This window comes from Hetaerina americana, unplaced genomic scaffold, assembly GCF_022747635.1.
Source record: "Hetaerina americana unplaced genomic scaffold, ioHetAmer1.1.p SCAF_5, whole genome shotgun sequence".
Lineage (NCBI taxonomy): Eukaryota > Metazoa > Arthropoda > Insecta > Odonata > Calopterygidae > Hetaerina > Hetaerina americana.
In genome coordinates this window covers 90,943,675-90,969,221 of record NW_027287095.1, presented here as the reverse complement: position 1 = coordinate 90,969,221, position 25,547 = coordinate 90,943,675, and the positions used below count along the sequence as shown (strand labels likewise).

The 25,547-nt window shown below is 43.4% G+C and overlaps 1 protein-coding gene across 1 annotated transcript; it reads right to left on the bottom strand.

The window, feature by feature from the left end:
* Positions 1 to 2,779: 2,779 nt before the first annotated feature.
* Positions 2,780 to 21,773, bottom strand: LOC139693567 (phenoloxidase 2-like). Its single transcript, XM_071591775.1, has 13 exons — positions 21,577 to 21,773; positions 19,367 to 19,559; positions 18,190 to 18,413; positions 17,310 to 17,512; positions 15,852 to 16,002; positions 15,125 to 15,226; positions 11,998 to 12,162; positions 11,102 to 11,230; positions 9,108 to 9,296; positions 6,487 to 6,625; positions 5,153 to 5,391; positions 3,948 to 4,177; positions 2,780 to 2,960 (listed from the first exon to the last, which is right to left on the bottom strand). Exons 1-13 carry the CDS (start codon positions 21,703 to 21,705, stop codon positions 2,954 to 2,956), a joined length of 2,100 nt encoding a protein of 699 aa, XP_071447876.1. The 5' UTR covers positions 21,706 to 21,773; the 3' UTR covers positions 2,780 to 2,953.
* Positions 21,774 to 25,547: the final 3,774 nt, after the last annotated feature.

Below are 25,547 nucleotides of genomic sequence, written 5' to 3'. Positions count from 1 at the left end.
TAGGTTGATTCGAGGAGATCTAAAAAGTGGCGGGGCGTTTGAAAGCAACGGAGGGCCATTTTGGAAAGAGGTTGGTGGTTGAATTATGATTTTTAGGATAGGGTTGAGTTTTCATAGCATTGATCTCAGAGACTCTAGGCCAGGAAAGTATGTGGTACAAATTGAAAGAGGGTGGGTTTCTGCGGTGGAGGAAGGTTTGGGAGTGTAAGCACGTCTTCGGATTCTTTTGTTTCTGAGGGATTCAGGATAACCTCGTTGGAGGAGTGAATGGTGTAGATTTGAGAGGAATTTATCAAGGGAGTCGGGGTCAATGCAGATCCTGTGTCCTCTTATGGAAAGGGAATAAGGAATGGAGCGTTTGCTGTGATATGGATGGAAACTGTTATAATGGTAGTATTGTTGTTTTTTGGTCGGTTTTATATGTACAGAAGTGCGGAATTATTTGTCTATTAATGATAAGTTTACATTTAGGGAGGTTATTTGGGAGGAGGAAACGATAGAATTGAAGGAGACAAAGCATTGAGGTCGGAAATGAACGTTTTCAGGGAATCAGTGCCATGTGGCCAGAGAAGGAAAATATCATCGATATATCTAAGTCACAATAGAGGTTTCAGGGGTTGTTCAATCAGGAATTTTTTTCTCTGTGAGTCCAAGAAAGAGGTTTTTATAGGAAGGGCTAAACCTGCTGCCCATGGCACAACCCTTGATTTGCAAGTAGAATTTATTGTTAAAGGAGAAGGAATTACGGGTGAGGATGAAGTCGGGAAGGCTAAGGAGAAATTCAGTGCTGAGTGCGAGGCTTAGGGCGTTGGGAGATGTAGTATTGGATAAGCAGAGAGACCTGAGCGGGCGATGAATTTGTAAAGGGATGTGGCATCAATGGTAGCCGAGGTAATCTGTTAATAATCTGGAGGGAGGTTGATTGATTTTAGCCTTTCCACGAAATGTTATGAATCTTTAGTGAATGACGGTAGGGAGTGGACTATTGGCTGAAGGTAGTGGTCTAAAAATGCGGAGATTCTTTCCATTGGGGAGCTAAAATTCGACGACCGAGATTGCCAGGTATATAGATCTTCGAAAGGATGTATAAATGAGGGGTACGTGGGCGGGAAGGAGAGAGGAGGGACATGTCTGAAGGGAGGAAGGAATTGGACCAATGTTTTAGCGAGCGCGAGGACGCCCGAAGAGTCTCTTCAGAACTCTCGAATACCTCTTCCTACCGGCAAATACCCTAATCCCGAACTTCAGGAGAAAATCATTGAATGCCTTGATTCCAAAGGTTTCGTTCAGATTGGGTCATGTTTTAGTGGACCCCTGTCGAGTGATTCGGTCAAAGCGCAAAATGCAGAGAACGATTGAACAATCAAATTTAGTGTTGGGCTGGGGAAATCGGGTACGGAGACGTTGGGCATGATTCATCAAGTGTCCAAGGATGAAAGCAAGTCACAAACTGCAGTTTATAATTGGCAACAGCTCTCCAGAGATGACCGAGAGAGTGTGGAGAACCAGTCCCGCGCTGGACGGCCGTCGACTTCAAGAACCGACGACAACGTGCGACGTGCGCGTGAAGTGCTGAATTCAGCTGACAGTCGGTCAAGTGTGCGCATGATCGCATATCGTATATTGGCATTGATAAGAGTGTGACAGTGTACACTATCATTATATCACTTGAAAATTTGACGATGCGAAAGATCAGCGCTAAACTCGTCCTCCTGAAGGTCTATGGACGGACGGCCAAGAGCAGAGTCGAGAGTGTCTGCTTGCGATGACCCTCTGCAAAGTCATCGCGACGATTCTCCAACCCCATTACAGTCCCTCCGACTTACCAGCAGACTATTTCACATTCCTTATAAAAGTGAAATCCTCCCTCCTTCAAAGGACGCCAACATGGGACCCTAAGTGCCGTCCAAGAAGCTTGCACGCGCACCCTTAAGGACCTTCCGCCCACCAGGGAACCTTTGAGTCGGGGAAAAGTCGCTGGCAAATGTATGTCGACGCTCAAGGGAAGAAGTGCTTGTAAGAATATTAAGAGGGATTGTAGAAATGTTATTTTTCCCGAAAACAGCCCTTGGGCCATTACATTGGACTTTGAACAATGATATAAAAATTTGACACAATTACGTACACCCGAGTCCTAGGTAGAGGAAGACCCACCCAGGCTTGAATCGAACCGGCGACCCCTAGGTTAACAGGCGAAAATGTTACCCCGCCGCCAACAGGGCCGGCAAAAAGTTTATCTGAATTAAATCCATTTTTATGACAAATTTCCCGGTACTTTTTACACAAACCTTGTAGTTTAACACCATGGCAGCAAGGACCTTTGCTGTTTCGTTCAGACAATCTAGCGTGAATCTGGATATTGTTTTTTAATATTGCATCTATGTTCGCTGAAATTGCTTTATAGACTGGAAAGTTGTTTGGGCAAAGTTTATTATCCCAAATACATATATTGCTGGCAGAAGAAATATTTTTAATTGACGAAAGAAATATCCGCATGACTCTCAAGCAGACAGAGTTAGTAGAATGGATTGGTGAAACCCCCGAGATCGAACTCCTCTTGCTTTACCTGAACGAGTCGCCTGTCGAAACGTCGGTAGCAACACGGAACTTGACCCGGTGGAAAGCCAGAGAAGAATTCACCATGAAGAAGGCAATTGTAATGGAATCGCTGAGTTGGCAGCAGTATCGCTTAATTATTGCCCAAACAAAAGACACTTCAGTCAAAATTCATTCATTGTTGCATGCTTCAGAGGATATTTAACACAAATTACTGAAACAGTCTCATTATATTTCTTTATTAATTCATGATTACATGAGTAAAACCCTCCAATTCACGTCACATTACGTTCGCGTGAATTGCAGCGTGTGTAGTGGAACAGATCTCGTGTGAACACCAAGATGATGATGCCTCCCCGTTTCGGTTGCAGATGTCAGTGGAGTACAGTGTTGCCATTTATGTCCTAAGTAAAAATTTAGAGGGTGAAATAAATTGAAATTGTCACGAAAACATAGTTCACGTTTTTGATAATTTAAACTACGTACTAAAAAGTATGTTAAAAAATTCACAAGATAGAGGGAAAATGCAGCTATTCACAAGAGGGTAAATGCAAGTTATTCACATTAAAAGTTCCTTCTAAGATGGCTACAGAAATGTAAAGATTTGAACAAAGAAATATCGTTTCATCTGTGATAACTTTTTAGAGGAACAATAATGAACGGTTGTATGACAATATCCCAATTTGTGAAACTAATGGACACAGTTTAAAAGAGCACACTAAATAATACCGCTCGAAACATTCCAAATGAAATGATGCCAGCGGAGGACACATAAGCGGGAGCAATTCATTCTTGGCTCCCCCACATCAAGCCAACTATGCAATACGGGGAGTTCTGAGTAACTCTACAAGGCTCGACGTCTGATAGAAGAAGAGATTAGCAGAATATATATGAAATGTGATGCTTATAATAACAATAATTTTGATAAGTGGACTTGTGAAGGAATACTTCCATCCATGGACCAGTTCCAGCTGTCAAAATGAGAAATCACGGAATTGAGTAATTACGAAAGAGAAGGGTGTCCAGGAATTCCAATAGATTTTTCATGTTATTATCGCGAAATTTGCAATCCACGTATTGATGTCTGAATCAAATACATAACTCGTGGCTAAAATATTAAACAAAATCAAAAAGTGTTCCATGAAATTCGAAGATGCGACCCAACAATTAAACATTTAAGGACACATTCGGCTTTTACAACTAAAAAAAACGTCAGAGCCTTTTTTATCCTATTTGAAGGTATATCATCCTAAATTCACAAATACGTGTTTATATTTGGGGGAAATCTGTTTTGAGAATAGTTTTTTTATGAGAATAGAGTTGCGGGAACGGTGTTTTGATTAATGCTTCTGCCTCTTGTGCGAATACCGCACGTGGACGTCCAAACTTACACCATGTTGGAGACCGTGTTGCCCATTTCCGTGCGGTTGGAGAAGACGATGCGGACGTCCGTGACGGCCATGTTGGGCGTGAGGAACTGCTGAAGCGTGTCGACCCCGCCGCGGGGCACCCGGTCGAAGGGGTAGCCCATGGAGCGGCGGTCAGGGTACTTCCTATCCCGGATGCCGCAGAAGCTGGCCGACTCGACGCAGGCGCCACCACTCGGCCCGCTGCCCTCCACCTAGCGCGCATGCGCAAAACAGAGTGACGTCATTAGCACATCATTTACCTGCCTTTGGTATTACACGCTTTAGGCCTCTCTTTTGCTTGACATCGTAAATGAAGCTGTGTCCAAACTGGTTGGGCATCAGGGAGCGTGAATACCTTTAGGTGGGTGCCTAAATGTGATTAAGGTTGATGAAGTTTTCTGCAAACATTTGCTTGTAATTGCAAAACCATGTAATATTGTTTTAGTAATTATGAATTCACTTTACAATTCGTTCGGCGGTCTTTTATTGAATTTTTCCATTTATTTCTTTTAATTGAGTAACTTTGGCGATTTTTGGAACTAGTCTCGCATTCATATTCTCTTAAAGGACTATATTTAACTCTTTACAGATTATCCGTTTTTATATTTTACTTTAATTATTAGATCAATTAGTATCACATTTTAATATTATCATATTATATGGTACTGAAGATCTAAGTCTTCCGGGATCTACTCTACGTTGGTCTATATTTCTGAAACAATAGTTCGGGTCAGAAGACGCCGACTGGTCATGGCGACCAGTCTTGTGCTAGTTGTCTCGCGCATAGAAAAATGGCGTACTTAGGTACACTATTCTAGTTTCAAAGAGAAATGGCTATCCCAATGGATTCAGTCAGTCTAACGTAAATCGGGAATTTTTTAGGATCAATATCGTCAGAGAAATTGTTTCATCAAAAGATCAGGTGAAATAAACCTTTTACATTGTCCCCTTTCTTCGTTCGCCACGCATTTCGAAGATTAACGTGATCATAAATGACGCTTAACTGAAGACCACGCCAAGATTTACAGAATAATTTGAAGTGGATAGTTACTCAAGTCTTAGCGGCGTTAGCAAGAAGTGTTTTGTGAAATACAAATGATAGATATGTGCTATAATTTCTATTTCTGTCCAAAACATGTTGACGAAACATTGAGTGGTTCAGTCCGCGAAAGGTAAATCATTCCCACCGTGTCATCCTTGATGTCGGAGATCATGACGAAGAGTTGGCACGGGAAGCCCTCTGCGGATCCCTTGGGGATGAGCATGTGCTGGGGCCAGCCGCAGCCGCAGTAGTTGAAGGCCTCGAGGGCACCGGTCGTGCCATTGGGCCGGGCCTCCAGGTCGCGGAAGGTGCTTGAGAAGGGGATTGTGATGGCGGACTGCGTCGACTCCCTGGTGATGGTCGAGGTCTTGGAGTTCCTCCCCACTGCCGAGTGGAAGGGAAAGAACGCGGGCGTGAGCCACAGGAGTGAGGAGGGCCCACCGGGGGATTTGCGACGCCCATCCACTACCGACGTCACGTAATAGCCGCAGTACATTTTTTTTCCTGGCGTGACTGTACGTCGCACTGAGCAGCCTCCGTAGTGGGGGGTCTGACCTTCAACACGCATCAAGCGCCAATCGCCTGCGAGCATTCGTTTAGGCTAGATCGCGTTTTCGGTGTACCCGTATCGGGTGACTCGGTGCAAAGTCGTAAAATGCGGCAAACGTTTTAACAGAGGAAAGCAATCAAATTTTGTATTGAACTGTGGTAATCGTCGTAAACTGTGGTACGGACACGTAGAGAATGATGGACAGGGCGGAACTACAGTTTCTGAATGCCTGTATGTCATTATCATACTCTTGTTCCATTTTATTGAAATATGTGTGGATTAATTTTTTATGTTTTGGAATCGACAATGTCCGACCGCGGTAAGAGGGAAAAGTAATTCGTGTCGGAATTAGTCTTTTATGTAATCACCCCCTGCCACACATCCGAGCGATGGCTTGCATGGTACTCAGTAATGCATGCAAATTGATTTGGCCCAAAATCCGTCTCCCCCAATACCAGAAGAATAGCGAGTGTTTTCTCTGAATACGGATTTGCAGGAGAGACAACACTGACTTCTTGTACAGCGGCTACGTATACTTTGTTCGGTTCCGTTTCTGAATGTAAGACGATAGGGACGCCTCAGCAAAGGAGAGGACGTCGCGAAGAAGAGAGTTTCTGAATGCAGATCTAATGAACGCCATCGATATAGAAACTACTTTCTACTCAATTAGGACACTGAGAAAAAATCTTTGATAGGCAGTCGAAGCATGTAAAAATAGAATAAAACCTCGTCAACCACCCTTAGCAACCCATCGCCGAGACTATAACAAATTGTGGCCGCACGAATCGAATCGTTTCCTTTCGCATTCGCATCGATGCGAACTTGTAGAATGGCGGAGCGGCACATCGATTCAGCGTCAAAATGCTCCCTCCATCTCACGAAGATTGGCAGTGAACTGAAATCGATGGAAGGCAGAGACGAACACTTACGAGTCACCACGAACTTGTCGAGTTCGATGAACATGTTCCTCTGGTCCCTGAAAAGCCACGGCTGACCCCTCTCGTCGAACTTCGGAGCGAGGTAGATCCGCACCGTTCCCATCCGCTGCGAATTCGAGTTGTTCTCCACCTGAATGAATACGAAGCGAAGAAAGGAACGCCATCGGTGAAATTTGTCGTATTCAGAAGTCAAGAGACAAGGAAATTAAATCTCTGTTTCCCTCTCTCAGAGTACAGCCACGCGTAAAAGAGAAGTGAATCGACATCAACACGATATTTCCCCATAAATCAATTAGTTCGATTTAGTAGTAGAAGTAAGTAGTATTTAGGGGAGGCGACTGACAGCTGAGGTCATTTGTGCCATTTGAGATGAACAGGAAAGGATGAAGGGTGGAGAGAAACCTGGCGTCGGCATTAGCCTACGTACTCTCAACGAAAGGCACCAAGGGGTCCGCAGTTTAACGTCCCATCCGACGGACGGCGTACTCACTCAAAGTGCCCTCCACAAAGCACCTCAAGTAGGGATCGAGATACCACTGAAAAATATTCAAAACCGCCGGAATTAGAACAAGGGCACTCTAGGTGGGAAGCCAGTACGATAGTCACCGCACCATCTCGATCCCCCGTCGTTTTAGATTAATTTAAATAATCTATGTATTGAGACCCTCCTCATAAAGTAAAACCATTAATAATGAACATTTTGCATAATATGGGACAAAATTGAAGAAACGAAAGACTTATCGGGATCCTTTCAACGTATAAGACTGAACGGAATACGACTGAAAAGTCGGAATGGTCAATGCAAGACAGGGGAGTAAGGCAGAGATGCCCATTTTCAGCTTTAGTTTTCAATTTATCTAACCAGAATGTATTTGCTCAGATGAAATGGCAATAGGGGATGGGAAAGGGCTGTCGTGCTGACGGGGGACTCTTAATTCAGATCAATTAGCTCTGCGCATGATCAGGTGTTAGTTAAACCGGGATCCCGGACAAGGCGAATGATTTTTACACTCTGAAATTGTTGCATTGAAATGCATATTAGCGGATGAATCCGTCAAAAAGTTACTGTTGCGGCATCTCCCGCAGTTTCTTTGGAATTAAACACCCTCCCATGGTCTAAAAATCTTGCCTTGGTGAAAGGGCTGGTGTGCTCCAATGACACATACCAGAACTATGCTGGCGGGAATATAAATAATTGGTCACCCATAAGTCTAAGGGTAGGAACCGGACGAAAGGTAGCCTCTACGGTGTCTCCATTTAATGTTGGTAAGTTTTCATGATCAGGGGTTTTCCGTTTTCGTAATTTTCGTCCCAAGATTCATCAAGATTGTGTTGCCCGGCTGCTTCTATCAATGCACTAACTGGACTTTCGTCTAAATTTTTGCTATTAATAATAACATATTTCATTCTTTGTAAATCTTCATACATGTGCTCACCGGTGTTTGATGACTTATTGGTTTTATCAACCCTTAACATGTTAAAACCGAACTTTTCTGCCTCAGCTTTTTATTGAATAATGATTTGAAAGGCAATTTTCTTCTGGTTTAGAGTTGTTCATTATCAAGACTTTGATATGAATCGCTAATAGCATAATAATATAAAAAAAGCTAAAAAGTCACTTCGGTGTTAAATATAGACAGTAAATATTTCCTAGCGAAAGCATATGGTTGGGGTAACTGCAATGGCGTCTGACCCCGATGGGGAACATGACGGTGTCACACTAAAAACATTATTGATGGAAAGAAACCACTTCAATTATTAACCCTGCGAAAAAATGAGGGCGAAAGATCAGGGGTCAGAGTCCTGACAACTACTGGACTCGTGCGTGTGATTCAAAAAGAGAAAAAAATACAGGGGAGCGAAGGGGAGCTCTGAGAGTAAGATTACCGTTAGCACAGGAAATATAGTTCAGGAAATGGAATTTGGAAGCATTAACGGGGGAAGGATAAGAAAGGAATATCAACAAGTTGTAGATAAATGGTGAATGAGGATAGGGAGCTGGGCACTACAGAGGAAAAATGGGAATATATAAAAGAAAGGGGTGCAAGCATTGCTGAACGCATTGGAACGAATTAGAATAAATATAAACGAAAAAGGCTATGAGATTATTGATAAAGAAGAAAGTTAATATGGTTATAAAATCAACAGCAGATAAACTAGTTCATGTAAAACAGTTTACGTATCTCGGAAGTGTTTTGGACCAACACGGTCTAAGTAGTAGGGAGAAGAATTGCGCCAGGCAAAGAAGCTTTCACGAGGAGGAGGAAATGGATGACATGAACGTTGAGTAAGGATGTTAAGAGAAGGCTCGACAAAGCATTGATCGGAAACTTCGGATCAGAAACGTGGTCACAGGAGGATAGACGTAGATTTGGAAGATTTTGAAATATGGGAATGGAAAGGGATGGAAATGTGGGCAGAAAGGAAAGCAAACGAGGAAGTGCGAAATGTCGCACAATGTCACGCAATGTCACACATAGACGAGTAAATCATGCTGCGTTGAATAGGACTCGGAAGAGTTACGCCTCTTCGGGATATCGGACAGAACGGTCGTTTGTACACAGTCAAACGCACGCAATTAATGGGGGAGCGTCCTGCAGACGGGCACGGACCTGTATTCTGTAGGTGAACGGGGTGTGCTGCAGCTGGGTGAGCCTGGCGAACACGGCCCCTCTGGGAGTGAAGTCCAGGCCTCGGGACAGGTCCACGTCATTCAGCTGCCAGAAGGTGTTCAACTCGTTCTTCCCGGCTCCCTTGGTGATCACCTCCAGGTTGGTAATCCTGACTCCCTGGTAATCCAACTGAACGAGAAATAAACAATGCGCCACAAAAAATTCATTTTGGGTCAAAAGTAGTCTGGTGTGTAATTAATCACCCACTGCCACATACCCTAGCGGTGGTCTGCAGGTTATTATGTAAATAAAATAAATTAAATAAGCGTTGATGTCTCGAGCGTGGAGTTGCTGCAGATTAAAGGCCTTCAAGTATCGATTTTGATTTGGAAAGGAAGTAAATCACTCGGTGATGTTCCGGGGACGGGCCTGTTGCTTTTCCAGGAGTAGAACGGAATCCCGTTGTGGAGCAATGGAATAGAACGCTTGCTAAAAAATATTAAGCATAATAAATGCTCCAGGCCCGATCGAATACCCGCTCGTATATTTAAGGATCTAGCTTCCGAAATTGCACCGTATCAAGAAATAATATTTAAGATGTCGCTAGTATATCATAAGCTTCCCGAAGATCGGAAAACGGCTAAAGGAACACCAAAATTTAAAAACGGAGACAAGGAGGAACCGAGCAATTACAGACCTATTTCTCTTATGTCCATTTCGTGCAAGGTTATGGAACATATAGTTGCTAGTTCGATTGTCAGACACCTCGGGATAATCAGAAGTTATTAATGAAAAATCAGCACGGCTTCCGAAAGAGTAGAACCTGCGAGAGACAACTTTCGCTCTATGTTCATGTTATTCATACTTCAGGAGAGAGCAAAGTTCCAGTTGGCGCGATATTTCTAGATTTTAAGAAAGCCTTCGACAAAGTACCTCTTAGTAAACTACTCACAAAGCTAGAAGCAATGGCATGGGTGAAAGTATCCGGGGTTGGATTAAAGACTTTTTGAATGGTCGGGTTCAAAGAGTAGTGATAGATGGAGTTAGCTCAAATGCAGTGGAAGTTAATTCAGGTGTTCCCCAGGTTATCGGACCTCTTCTATTCTTTACGTTAACGACATTGACTCCGTAGTCACTAGTAAGATACGTTAATTTGCCTAATATGGAGTGGTTTACCGTGATATGCGTGATCCTGAGGACACAGCAGCTTTGTCAGATGAGCTTAATGATATGCAACGTTGGTGCGACACATAGTAAGTAGAATTAAACTTAAAAAACTCTGTATTTATGAATTTTTGGAAAAATAGAAATAGCCTCCCAAACGCCGACTGCATCAGGAACATCGAAATGGAATGTGCACACTCAATTAAATACCTAGGCGGACTCTCCTGGGTGAAACACATACGGGAAATATATGGACAAGCTAATCAACAACTAGGATTTATTGGGGAAACGTGATGAAAAGGTTAAAGAGAAACGATAACTTTCGCTGTTTAGGCCTCATTTAGAATATGCTGTGTATGAGTATGTTTAGTATATAAAGTTGGATTGATATCCGCATTGGATCGCGTGCAGCGTAGAGGACCTGGATATGTAAAACGTTGTTACGACAAACTTAGTAGCGTATCCAACGTATTAGACAAACTAGGTTGGGAATCACTCACGTAGCCAAGGCTAAATTACAGATTTAATCTTCCATGAATTTGAAGGATGTGCATTTAGCGATGATGTTGAAAATATGTTATTATCCCCATCGTACTACGGTGGACGAGATCATTTAATTAAAATTAGGGAGATTAAGAGTACAGCAGGTAAAGTTAAGTTATCCTTTTTACCACGAACAATAAGGGAAGAGTTGTCCTGCCGCGGCTGTGGGGACAACTGTTCCGGGTCCAAATTAGCCTAGAGGGTAATCAACTCACCCTCTGGCGTTAGCTTCCAGGAAACTGAAAAAAAACAGTAAAACTAAGTGTATCAGGTCGCGGGATACTCACCTTGTCGGCAGGGTAACTGGGGAGTGTCCTCTTGTGGATCTGGAAGAGCTCATCGGTGAAGGCATGCCAGCGGTAGAAGATTGGGTCGCGCATGGCCGTTGTCGGGTCCCCCATCACGCTGAATGTTTCCTGGAACGGGAGAGAGAGAGCGGATGGGAGGGGGCGTGAGGAGGAAATAGGAGAGAGAGAGACAGAACAGTCGAATGCGCCCGGCGCGCGTAGGAAGAGGCAGCCTTGTGTACCATTGTAAGGATCAGAGTGTTCTTTTCCTCGTCGTCTGTCAGAGGACTCTCGGGAACACCACTCGGAACAATCCATTGTGGACGACTGCGGTCGTCGCGAAAACGAGCAGGTGTTCAAAATGGCGCGGAAGCCCCGATTGAAATCGCAAAATGAAAGTTTTCGGAATCACCAGGTGCCGCTGGTCAGGGTCTGACTCAAGGTATTGACGAATTAGTGAGTCAGTAACCGATTTACTACCCCTTGAAGTTGCTTTGGAATATCTTTATGCTCAAATTAATATTATACAGAGTATGTTTTGCGGAAAAGTGCAGTTGAAAAAATGATAATACAAATGTTCTTATTTCTGCACAAGTAAGTGCAAATTGTGAGTACACAGGAGCATCTGTAGTCTTATGCATTGATTAATTAAGTGCATAAGTGAATGCAAGTTATACTTTGTATCACGCTCTCAGCTTGTCAAACATACTTGAGAAAAGTGGACAGGTATGACACGTCAGCAGATGCAAACATTTTTTTAATTTTTGCAACAAAAGATAGTAAACAGATAGCAGTACTAATCTAGCTCAAAGGGTTGTGTGTGTATATATGTAATATAAAATATATATATATGTATAATATATATATACACACATATATGTACACTATTTCCTCACCAGATGCCGTTGGTCTGGGTCATGGGGCAGGGCGAGAAGGAAGTGTCCCAGGTTGTGAAGGTTGCCATAGAGATTGGGGTTGATGGACAAGATGCTGGCCTCAACGATGTCTCCAAGAAGGTCAATTCCCCCCTCCTCCGTTAGCTCCACGACCTCTCCCTTTTGCTGCGCGTTCGAGATGAGGGAAGAAAACAAGCAAGCGATATGAAAGCATCAACCAAACACGCACTTCATCATCAGAATCGCATAATCATCTCTATACTGATCCACTAGAAGTAATAAATCCAGTTAATGCTTTCCCAAAATGGGCGGAGCTGAAATCTACAGGATCCTACAGATCTACAGAAATCCTGTATGTCTTTTCAGAAACGTCTTTTTCTCATGTTTTGTTACAATTCACGTATTGTTACAATTGGAAAGGAAATATATTTTCTCTCCCAATATTCATAAGTAATACTTTTTTGTTTCACTGAAATCAAAAATAAATTATGGAAAAATGATTTTTGATTGAAGAAAATTAAGGAATTATTGGTTCCGATGTAGAAAAATAGAGCTGTAACAATCAAAAAGGGAAACATTTGATTGAACATGTACAGGTATATTTACTTAGTATACCAAGAAAGATTCACACACCTTATTGTAATTTTTATGGAAGAAAGATGAACTTTTGGTTAATAACAATCACTTAGATGTAATTTTTTCTTTGCCTTAACTCTGTAACTGAGTTCTGGACATTAATAGGGGCGAAAAATGCTTAAATATGAAATATATCAAACACTCGTCATGGTATTTAACATTACTTTTCTAACACTCTTCACACACACCGCGCCTCGTGCAAGAATTTTTCCCTGATTGGAACGCTCCCAATCAAAAGACATGCCTGCCTCTTTAATCATTCCCTCCACATATACGTGGAACAGCACCGGTGATAATGGGTGACCCTGCCTTACACCTCTCCCTAACACTGCCCATCCGGACTCCCCGTTCCCCACTCGCACCTGAGCAGTCTGATACATGTACAGGTTGCGGATTAGCCTCCTTTCCCTCCAATCTATTCCTATTTTCTTCAATATACTCATTAGTTTTTCCCAATTCACTCTATGGAACGCCTTTTCGAAATCTACGAAACAGGAAAATACGTCCTGATTGTATTCTATATTCCTCTCGAATAGTGATCTCATTACTGCAATGGCATCCCGCGTACCTCTTCCCTTCCTAAACCCAAACTGGTCATCCCCTAAGTAATCATTTGCCCTACTCTCTATCCTATTGTTGATGATCCTGAGAACAACTTCAGCTGCGTGGGATATCAAAGTTATTGTTCTGTATCCCTAACAAGATGTAGCCGGTACCTTTTTCGGAATAGGAACTAAAACTGATCTCACAGAGTCTTCCGGCCGGAATTGCTTTCTCATAGATGCTACGAATGAGTCCATAAAGGCTTTTCCTACCACACTTTCCTAAACCTTTAAGTAGTTCTACAGGAATATTGTCTACCCTCACGGCCTTATTTGACTTCTTTTCCCTGAATGCCCTTTCTATCTCATCGTCGCGTATGCCTGGACCTGTCGTATGCTAACTTCCTCTACGTAATGTTCTCTTTCTCTGTCTAACCTTGTTGGTTTAAGTTCTTTTACACACAGTTTATATATCATTTTGATATATTGATATTTTCCTCCCACCTCCCCTGGGTATTTTCTGCTTCAGCTACTATTTCTCCCGACTTATCTGTCGACACTGATCTTCCCTCCTTACTTCCTGATAGTGATTTAACCTCGTTGTAGAGCGCACCAAATTCACCCTTCCTCTGCAACCTTTCCATATCCTCACACCTCCACCTTGTGTCTTCCACCATGCTTCTTTTGATTTATTTGTTACCCGTCTCAATTTATTATTTAATTCTTTGTACTTCATTTTGCCTCTGTGTTTACATTCTTCCATTTTCTCCTCTCATCCATCTTTGTAATCACCTCATCCGTCATCCATGGTTTCCTAGTCCTTTTAGCGTTAACGGTTCCAATAGTGTCTTTTGCGGCTTTAGATAACCCTTTCTTGATACTTCCCCATTTTTACTCGATAGTACTCAGCTCTTTACCATCCTCCATGATTTTATCTACAGCCTGCTGGTACTCCTTCCTTTTTAATCCATTTAATGCTTCTACATTCCATTTTCTGACTCGCCGCCCCTGCCTTATCTTTTTGAAACGGACGCTACATTTCATAACAACTAAATTGCGGTCTAGAGTCCGCATCCGCTCCCGGGCAGCTATGCGAATTGATCAAACTGTTGCTAAAGCTATACCTAACCATAATATAATCTAGCTGATACCTTTCTGAGTCACCTGGTATTTTCTATGTATACCTGCGTCTTTTGTGGTGTCTAAACCAAGTGTTGGTGATGACTAACCTTGGTCTCCTGCAGCACTCAACTGCATTATCCCCGCGGTTATTCCTCGTGCCTAAACCGTAGTCCCCGACCTCATAACCATCTCTTCCTTCGCCTACCGTCACATTCCAATCCCCCGTCTTCATCAATTTTATGTTTCCTTGACCGAAATCATTTCCCACCATTCTTCGCACAAGGGATGGATAATTCTTCCAATGCATCCACTTCGACGCAATGGAAGCAGGCAGGCAAGCATGCTTAACCGATTGGCCTGAGGGATCACCGTTAAATGCACCAAAGTGGCAACCGATGTGGCGACGCCCGATTTATAATCTCAACAACCATTATGATCCTACTACGATTCGCATTTCCCTAAGTCGTGTGTGTCAACGTGAAGTTTGTCCTTAAGAGTGACCCCCTCTCGACCCAGACCGCCCAATCGCAGTGCCCTTGTGACGCTGTTCGATTCTGTTCGCACAGTCCACGGAACGGACGGATCTTCTCCTTCCGAAGTGTTCTATTCTCCTCTTCGATTCCGCGATGACCTTCGGCGATGGTTCGCAAACAATCGAGGCGCGCGCGTTTAATCCCGACACCAATGCGACGGAAAACCGTTCCTCATCCCAACTTTTTCCCATCGAATATTTCGGTATCCGTGCACGAACGTGCATTTGAGAGATTTTTGTTGCGCCGAAGTGAGAAATTAATGCCACATTCACGCGAAAAGACCCGTTCACTCACGTTGATCACTCTCCCGAGGTGAATGGCCTCGATGATGCGGTCCCTCCATCGCTCCAGGTCCGCGATGTCGAACCTGATCTGGTCGGCCTCTCGGTTGATGTCCTGGAGATTGGAGGAGGAAAGAACAACAGGTAAGAACAGCAAATCCACCTCCAAGTATGTAGTTGCAGGCCACATTTGATTCTGGACATTTGCAGGCGGTCGGATAGGAAATGAGCGGGTCATTTGGGTTATTTTTAATGACTCCATGGATGAGGCCGTTTTTCTACTTCGATATAGAAAAATTCAGGATCTCACTTTATCAAGGTTCCTTTAACGCGATCGAGAATAAATACAATGACTAAGCATGGTGATTCGCGGCACTTGAGATTTAAGTTTGTATACGAATAAAATGTTTTCGATCCCATTTCAGTCCGGGTGAAAATAAAATAATATCTTTTTTTCTAGAGCTTAATAAGAAACATTTTCTTTTTAGGGGAACTCTGATTAAATTTAAAAAAAACATAATCATTATAATATAAATTTTCTTATGACAGTTTTCATTGAAAATTTAAATGCAAGCATTAATATCAAATGGTCAATCAGAGTACGTCTAAAAAGTTACATAACGTGCTTATTCCCCTTCCCCACCATTGTAATGGGTATTGAAGACCCACACAAGTGGCCAAACTTGAGCCATCGAGAGGACGGCGTGTGGCCGAGGGTGTTGGGCGGGAGGACTACTTACGCTAAGCCTCGTCCCCGATGGCCTCGGTGGGTAGTTGCGGCTGGCTACCTGAGTGTCCAGCTTGGGGAAGTATCCCTCCTCGATGGGCTCCCTCAGGTTGAGCAGACGCGTGACACGACCCAGGCGATTGCAAAGCCGCTCGAAGTTGTACCTGAAGGATGCGCCATTAGCGAAAGGACGAAATAGTGACAGGACACTCGTGCGCCCCACGAGGTGGAGCCATCTTCCGGAGTGGTTTAAGGTGAGCACCATCGATTGTCTCACTTATGGGGAATGCCCTCCAGCGTCTCCGGTTGACTCTAAGTCTGCAATGGCTTCCGCGGGTGGGTGGATGGCGCGCGCCCTCCAACGCGGGGATCGTTAACTACTAAATTTGCGTCCAGACTTGTCATTTAGACGCCTAAATCGCTCGGGAGTGCAATAGCTAGGAGGGCAATAACTAGAGTAGATGGAACGTGGTTCCTCCTAATCTAGTTTTTGAATTGGAGTTGTTAAATGTGGACATGGAGCGTGGTTTTGTATGACGCGGTGGCAATATCATGGAAGCAGGATGGTAGACTTAGATTGGAGGCTTTTGAAATGTGGGTGTAGAGAAGGGTGAAGAAGGTGAAGTAGACAGAGAAGAAAACCAACAAGGAAGTGTTGGGTATGGTGGGGGAGGAAAGGGGACTGTGGAGAGAAATCATGAGGAAAGGAAGGCAAGGTGGATTCAGAGCGTTGAAGACTATGATGGAGGGAAGTACATTGGGCAAACGAGGCAGGGAAAATAATAGGATAGGCATGTTGGATATGATAAAGGAAGGAAGTATAAGGCATTTCATTGGAGCTTGACGTAGGGTCCGATATAAGGTTGTTATCTGTTAGAAGAGGAGGTAAATGTTCAATGTTTAATGTAAATGTAAATATTTTCTCGACAACTTTATTACCTCAAAGGTTAGCTCAAAAGGAGCTCAAAGGATATCGGTTCGACTCCATCGAGGCGGTTCAAGCGGCGACGACAAAGGCTCTCAACAGTGATCCGGAAAACGACTTCCAGCGGGCTTTTGACGAGTGGCAGACGCGCCGAACTAAGTGTATCGATGCAAGAGGAATGTATTTTGAATATAATTAAGTAATTGTAATGATAACTGCGATACATTTTGATTTTTGGAACCAGTCCCGATACTTATTGTACGGACCCTGTATGTATTTCTATTTAATTTTTATTGGCATTGTCTTACCTAAACCTACATAACTGTTAGAATACCAATAATAATTACAATTTTGATTTTCACCGACCCAAATTCTAAAAAGGCCATACTTTTTCTTTTTTTCGAGACAGTGATATTTTGCAAAATAGTATGTGCAAGCTGTGATTGCTTCGCGGGAGACACCACCTTGTGTTTATTGTTGACGGGTAATGATATCGGGCGATGACTTTCCTACCTAGCAGTGTGGATTATTAAAGCCGCTGGTTACCTGGCCTGGATCTGCTGGTGCATGTAGAAGAAGAGTTCTCCCCGCCTGTCCTTCCTGACGATGTTCAAGGGCGCCTGGAAGGGGAACACCAGGTGCCAATGCCAGTGATGCAGGTTGATGCCCACGTCCTCCCGGAAGTAGGCCACACGGTGTTCTTCCTCGAGGTCAGAAGCCGTGTAGTCCCTCGGGATCTCCAATGGTATCTGGGCAACGAGAACAGGTATCGAACATCCATCCACATTCCTTGCAAACGACATTTACGTGCGCGGCTAGCTAACCACAATAATCGTGACTTTCGGGCGTCCATTTTGGAACTTTTCGATCGCAAAACATCGAGAGGAATGTAGTCCATTGTTGTTCAAGTTCGCATTTCTGGCGTCTCGAGAGAGATACCGTAATTTAATGCGGCATTGAGACAACGACGTGCGCCATTCCGCTCGATCCCGGCGCAAAACACGACGCTCCGCAGTTCGTCGTTCATCTGTCTCTTGGGGAAAAAGGGCAGCACGAAGAGCTACACCTTAAAGCGGAGACGCGTTTGCAATCGTAACGAGGACGTGGACGCCCTCGAGACTGACGAGAGGATTACAAATTACGGATATACTATATAATATCCATTCCTTCAAAATCCATATTTTGCCGGCATTATACTTAACTTCACCCAAAATAATTAGTTTGGTATGCCATTAATTGATTTAGATCGATTCAAAAGAGGTCGGGATTCATTTATGTACTGGTTTAATGACTCCAATGCTCTCGTAACAAAGGCCCATAATGGCGCGGGTGCGTGATTACACTGCGCAGTTCATTCCGATCGTTGAAAGGGGATAAGGAGCAAGCTCGACTGGGAATTACGGAGTGGACAGCCCCTGGGCCTCACCCTCGTCTCCTCGGTGCGGACGTTGGACTGCTCGCGCGCCATGTCGAACACGCCTCCGTCCACGAACTTGGCGGGGAAGATCTCGTTCAGGGGCGGCAGCTGGACGCCCCTGGTGTCCGGGCGGTGCAGGAGTGCCACGGAGAGGGCGTAGACGTACATGAAAGGGTTAATCCGGTCACGAGCGTACACGGCTACCGAAAGGAAGTCCTCGTACGTCCTCATTCCTGGAAAATAACGGAAATTCACTTCCCTTGACGAGGCTGAACGTTCAAGAAATTCAATCAAGAAGTAATGTTCACTTTATGCATATGAGGGTAGCGAAGCTTGTTCGAGAAGGAGCATTTAGAGGGAAATGTTGAAATCGCTTAATGACACACACTGATATCGACATTGCAATACTTTGATACACAAGGCAGGTATAAAAAGTGTGGGCAACAACTTTTCCCCGACGAGTGCGCGAAGTGCTGAATTCAGACCGTCAGTTAAGGTTGCGCATAATCGCATATCGTATGGTAATCGATACAAGATGGCAGGGCACACCCCATTATATCACTGAAAATTTGGCGATTTGGCGAAAGATCTGCGCAAAACCCGTCCTCCCGAAGGTCTTTGGACGGACCACCAAAAGGGCAGAGTCAAGAGTGCCTGCTTGCGAAGACCTTCTACAACGGCATCGCGACTATTCCCCAACCTCATTACAGTCCCCCTTGACTTAGCACCAGCGGACTATTTCCAATTCTCAAAAGTGAAATCCTTCCTCAAAGGGAGCCACCATAATGGGACCCTTAGTGAAGCCGTCCAAGAAGTTTGCACGCGTACCCTTAAGAGTACCCTTATCTGGAATCTGCCCGCAGCGGAGCCTTCGAGTCGTGTAAAAGCCGCTGGCAACAGAATGGTATCGACGTTCTCAAGGGATGTACTTTTAAGAATTTTGAGGTATTGTAGCAAAATCCGAAATAAATCTATTTTTCTGACACCTTTCTCAATACTTTTTTAGAAACTTATCGGCGCACTATCTGAAGTACTCGTACATAGTTTTCTCCCTTAGATACCAATATCTGGTAGGAAATTGTAAAATATTTTGCAATGATAGTTTGTCTCCATTCATTTCTACGTGTCATCTATGCGCGCACTGCCAGAAAGGTGACATGTCAATGAGCTCGTGTCAAGGACTCACCCATGAAGATTTCGATGAGTCTGGTGGCCATGTCGCGGTGCCAGGGGAGGAAGAGGGAGAAATTTGCCCTCCTCCCCAGCTGCATGGGGTATGAGATGTCGGGAAAGGTGATATCCTGGACTTGGACCCGCACGTTCACGTCCTCCCCGAAGCGCGTGCCCAGGTTGTCGGCCACCGACTGGAACCTCTCCGCCTGCGGACAACGAAGAGAAAAGGAAAGACGAGAAGATTGGAGTGGGCCTCGAGATGAAGGAAGAGCAAAAAATATAGAACCGCAGGAAAGTAAGAAGGCATTTACCAATGAAAGGTTCAGTGTTCCGCCTCTAAAACTTACACACATAATTTCTCTCTTTCTGCGTACTTAAAGTTATTCAAAAAAAAAGATCGAAAGATCCTGGAGAGATTAGGAAAATATGGCGCATCATCGAAGTTTTAGGAAAAGTTATGGGTATAAATGTACGCTTCACCTCTAGCATCACCAGAATCACGATTAGATGCATCTACATCAATACCCTGCGAGCCACCAAAAGGGTGTGTGGCAGGGGGAGAGGTTGAAAGCTTCTCTCGTCAATTAAATAACTCGGTAGTCCAAAGCAGTCAATGCTTTCTGTTTTCAAAAAATCCACGTTTTACTTGTAACTTCGTAAGGTATAAGTTTTTGGCGGTTGCCATCAGACAGAGAAAAGAAAATATCGCATATGCGAGGGCTGTCAAGAAAGTAACTTACGTTTTGGCCTAGAGTGACGTGGCGGGTAGGGCTAGAGCCACTATCCAATAAAAATGTTATCTAAACGACCCTACACTCAGTATTATGCATCCTGCTGTAGTATTGTGTGCAGAGTGTGGTTCTTCCATTTTGATCACATTGCGAACTGTCAAAATGTGCGCTACATTAGAAAATCCCGCGAGTTGTGAAGTGCGATCTGCGATTAGTCTGCGATTACTGGCAAAAAACACAAGCCGACTGTAATTCATGGGCAACTTTGTGAAGCGTGCAGAGACAGAGTAATGGGTGAAGGCGGAGTGAGGCAGTAGTCCATTCAGTTTAAAAATGGCCTCAGCACCAATGTTCACGACGAGGACCTCAGCGGATGCCCTAGCCTTGTGACAAGCGGCAGATTACTTCAGGAACGAAAATCTTGGGTATGGTTACTATTAATGCCTCAATTTGAATGGCAACCACGTGAAAAATAGTTTAAGAATGTGCCTTTCAAATGGATATAATAAAACTTTGTTTTGTCTCTAGGTTTATATTTTATTTTAAAATGTAAGTTACTTTCTGGACCGCTCCCGGAAATACTGATAGGAGAGTGAAAGCTCAGTGGGTGGAGTTCTGGAATTACTCCGCGAGTTCCATTCTGGATGATGCCTCTGGTCATCCTCGACATCACTCAAGCTCATCACTGCAGTGCCAGATGTTCCTGGTAAAACCACATTGGCGGTACAGGGAGAGTGACAGGTTCCCGGTCCTTCAGTAAACGCTCGAATTTCACACGCAGCATAGTACGAGATGTGTTCTACCATGGGATGTCATTACTGTGGTATATAAACCGTAAGAGAAGACAAATGATGAAACATTAGAGCACAAGTCACGTGCTGTTTTCAGTTTGTTCGCTGTGAGCGAAAAGTCATTCACCGCTGTCACCTGGAGGGCCTTCGTCGAATCAATGGAATTGTCATAAGGGAGAAATGCGGCGACAATGTACGACGCCGCCATTTTATTCTTTCGGCCGAACGAATTATTGCGATGCCGGGCATCCAATCGTGGGATAGTGTAAGCAAATTAAGGTTAGGCGCCAATCATATACATGCATCCGAACGGGCGCGTGGCCATCACAAGATTTATTCAACTGCGTTCAACTTGATGGCTGGATCCCCCAAAACCACCACTTGGCTCATAACAGTCCACGAACTTCGAATGTGGCACCGCTCACGGGTTTAGTAACTCGCATTTAGGGCACGCATTTAAATAAATTCGACAATTTTCTTAAATACACACGAGGGCATTGTGTGTTCGAGGGCTTCCAATGCTAGAATTTTAGGCCGGTAACATTACTCTTTTTTTTGCAGACTATAATTCGATCTTAGTCACTTAGATACTTCAGGGTAATGAAAGAGCTAAGCAAAGATTGCTTCTTATGAAATCGACGCGTATGGCGTCTCATACTAAGCTGACCGTATATTTTAAGTTAGACCTCCTGACCCCTCACCAAGAAGTCATTCCTGGGCACCTCGAAGACTGCGCCGCGGTCCCCTTTGGGCACGAAGATGGGCTCCGCCGGGCGCCCGAGCAGGTAGAGCACCTGGTGCTGCTGATCGGTAGAGCTCTGCGACGCCATCTCTAAGGATTTGACACGTAAGTCGACCGGGTTGAAGAAAAGAGCGATATCTGTCTCTGCGTCCTAAGATGCCCTCGAAGACTGAGTGTCCACTGCGAAGCGACCAAAGCTTTATATACGTGTCCCTAGCGGGGTCTCGGGAAGGGAGAGGGGGGTGACTCGTGACTCTGCATAGATGGACTGGAAGCGAGCAGGAGAGAAGGAAGTGGATGCAGAAGAGCCGGGCCAGTGGACTCCAATCGACGCGTTTATTCAAAGGAGGGGCCGGGATTAAGGCAGATAGGTATTAATCGGAGGAAGTAAACGATCCCCGGTGGTGCTGGGAAAAGAAAATTGCCGACAAATTGCATTTCCGTTCTAATATTTGCGAAAGTTGCATCGTCACCGGAAAGAGATTAGAATATCTTACGCAGACCGTGCGGTGCCAGGACGATTAATGGATTTACCGCAAATCTGTGCCCTAATCACACAAACCCCCTTCACGCGGAACAAAGAAAGAAAGATTGACAAGCAAAGAAGAGAACGTGACACTGTGAATGGGAAGAGAGGCCTCCGTTCACAAAGGGTACGTACCACCCAACTCGCGAGGCTTTCGTTTGATCAAAGAGCCTTCGGAATCAAGGGATACATGGTTTTCATAGAAATATAGAAAGAAGTATCGGGAAAGAATACATTTACTTCAGATATTGCTATAATGCCTCAAAATTCTTCAAAGTACTTCTGCTACACACACACTTCTGTTGTCAGCGGGTTTTCCACGACTAGAAGGCTCCATAATAGGCAAATTCCGGATAAGAGTACTCCGAATTCCGGTCAAGGCGAATGATTTTTACACTCTGAAATTGTTGCATGAGGTAACATGTTGATAATGTTCCAAGATAATTTCAATTCCACTTGCAAGTATCATTACCTCTTCCTTTCTCTCCGGTTCTCATCTCGGGAAATCCATTATTCTTGCACTTTCTCCTTTGTGTCAGCGAAGTTCCAGTTTTTTTTAGTGCCGTCAGTGATCGTTAGAATCGAGCAATTTGATGTCTCCAATTCAGAAAACAATCGATTTTCCCAATGTTTCAAAAAAAAGGAACCACCCCATGCGTTTTTATGCAGGGCGACCCCACAGGTTTCCTGAAGTTTATGACACGTGATAGTGAAGGTCACATTTTTTGCTTGGTAAGATTTTTACGATGTACTCTAATGGATTCTTCAAGCATCGCTATAAGCAGGAATTTTGATGGAGCTTTAGCAGCCATTTTACATTTGGACTTTTAAAGTATATTTGCAACGGTCACTTAATAAGAAAATAATTGGAAAATAAATTGAACTAGGGTGACAGATCCCCTCAGATTCATTTTGTTTTGATGCGCACCTATGACCTGTTCCAGGGGCAGGGGACCATGGGACAATCAGATTTTTAAGCAGACCAAACCATCCATGACACACCTAAAGTTACAGTTAGAAAGAAAATCATATATCACCTGAAGCATGCATTAGAGGATGCAGTACTCTATCAGGAGCAAAAGAGATTGGGAAAGCTTTCTGGTAATCTCATAAATATTAACGTCAGGAGAAAGAGAATAAGCACATACATTAGAAAACATCCACATTAATGAATTCCTGGGTAAAGATATTTTGACTAAAACATCAGGTTTTCCAGAAAGTGGAAGACTAAGTTAAACATTAAAATTAGTAGGGCAAAACTCGAGCAGGTGGAACAGGTTACAAATCTCGGAAGTGTTTTGGATCAAAATGGTCAAAGTAGTAGGGAGGTAAGGAGAAAATTAAACTAGGCAAAGAGGCTTTCACAAGGAGGAGGGACTTGATGACAGGGATGTTGAGTAAGGATCTTAAGAAAAGGCTTGTCAAAACTTTCATATGGAGCCAAAGCATGCACGGCGCAGAAACATGGTCACTGAAGGAGGATGATCCACATATATGTACATCGGAGGCTTTTGAAATGCAGTCATGGAGAAGAATTTAAAAGGTGATATGGATGGAAAGGAAAACAAACGAGGAAGTACTAGGTATGGTGGGCGAGGAGAGGGATTTGTTGGGAGAAATCATAAGGAGGTAGAGATGTTGAAGACTAACAGAGTGGAGAATGTTGGGCAAATGAGGAAATGGCAGGAATAGGGGATAGGGATGTTGGACAGAGTGAGGGGAGGAAGGAAGTATGCACAATAGAAGAGGGGCTTGTTATAGAGTAGGATGTTGAGTTGTGTTTTGTTGGGAGAGACAACGGTATAATGTGTAGCTTGTGCCCACAAAAAACCTACATTAACGGTAGATTACCTAAAAAAACAGCTTCCAACTATGAGGATTAGGCATTAGATATGAGAGTGCCGAGAGTAGCACCCGTTCATCAATTCGTGGGGCTGGCACGACAGGGACATTAGGTGCGGAAAACTAAGGAGTTGATGTGGCATTTGGAATAGAAATGTCCCTAAAGTGTTTGGACGACAGAGAAGGTATATTGCATATCTACGTATCTTGGATATTCAATGTTGTGTTTGTGGAGACTAGGAATTCATTTAATTGTTTTAGGCAAAATGTTCTTTCCTTGCAAAGAATTGGCCTGTGTTGCTCAAATGAAGGACTGCCTGTATAGTCCGACAGTTTGCAAATTGTATTGATGTTACATTATTATAAAAATGATATTAAAACCATTATATCTCACTAAGAAGAATCAGTTTAATGTCAGTCTCCCAGGTGCAACCTTTTGTACACTTCTCCCAATGTACAATGGTTGCCTTTGATGCCCAGCTATGATAGGAACCACTCCCAGTGCTTCACTTTGTAATAACTGGGCACATAAACATCAATGAAAATAACTCATAAAATTTTATTGGCGGTTACCTTTTCCAAATAAAGTTATTTTTATATTGATATTCTATGTACTGTTTAAGGAGGGTTTTTCATGAATACAGCATAAACAATTGTGCAAAAACACATTTACTTCCCTCTCCTAACCAAAAACACATCCTACCATCAGTTACTACCGTCCCTCTTCATTTCTGCATACTTAATTCCTTCCAACATCCCATCAGTCATGTGTGTCCTAAAAGACAATGATTCAATGGATAGAAACGCTATCTTTCTTTGCTAGGTTTCCACATGACAACACACTGTTCCCATGAACTCTAGTGAATAGTACACTTTTTATGCAATTGATCCAGCACTTGTATTTGAAGGCAATCAAAATGACTGATTTAACTAGAAAAATAAATCAATAAGCACCTTATTTCCTAAGGTAAACAACTCAGGAAAAATCAGTTTTTGTTTTGTAACACTTGCTCTAGGCCTCAGAATCAGAGAAAAGCTTAAAATGTATCCATGAATTAGCAGTCAAGGGGTTTATGGCAATTCCATATGGAAAGAAAAAATAAAAATTATGCCTAAAAATTATCAATGCGTATGTCCTGCAAGCCTTGGAAATATGTGTTTATACCAAAATATAATTTTCCCTTGTCTTCAAGGACAATGCTGATCTCATGAACATTATCCTGACCTGTGGAAAATTGTAAAACCTAAGGTTGAAAGGAAGTAGACTCAATAATGTTTATCAAGGGTCCTAAAGGTGTAAATAAATCAATCAAAAGAGTATTTTTCTGAAAAAACATCTGACTGAGTTGATAACTGGTAAAAAAAGTTCCAGATACCAGTTGCCAAGCTAAAAAAATGTTTAGTACCTTATGGCATGCAACACACACTCTTCTTGAATTGCCCAAGTTCTGTTTGGTGTGCTAAATTTGCCATATGTTTTATCTGGAAAATTTCAAACGAATGCTTTTGAGGCAATATAAGATACCCTTATGCAGTTGGTTCAGGGCTTTGGTACAATATAT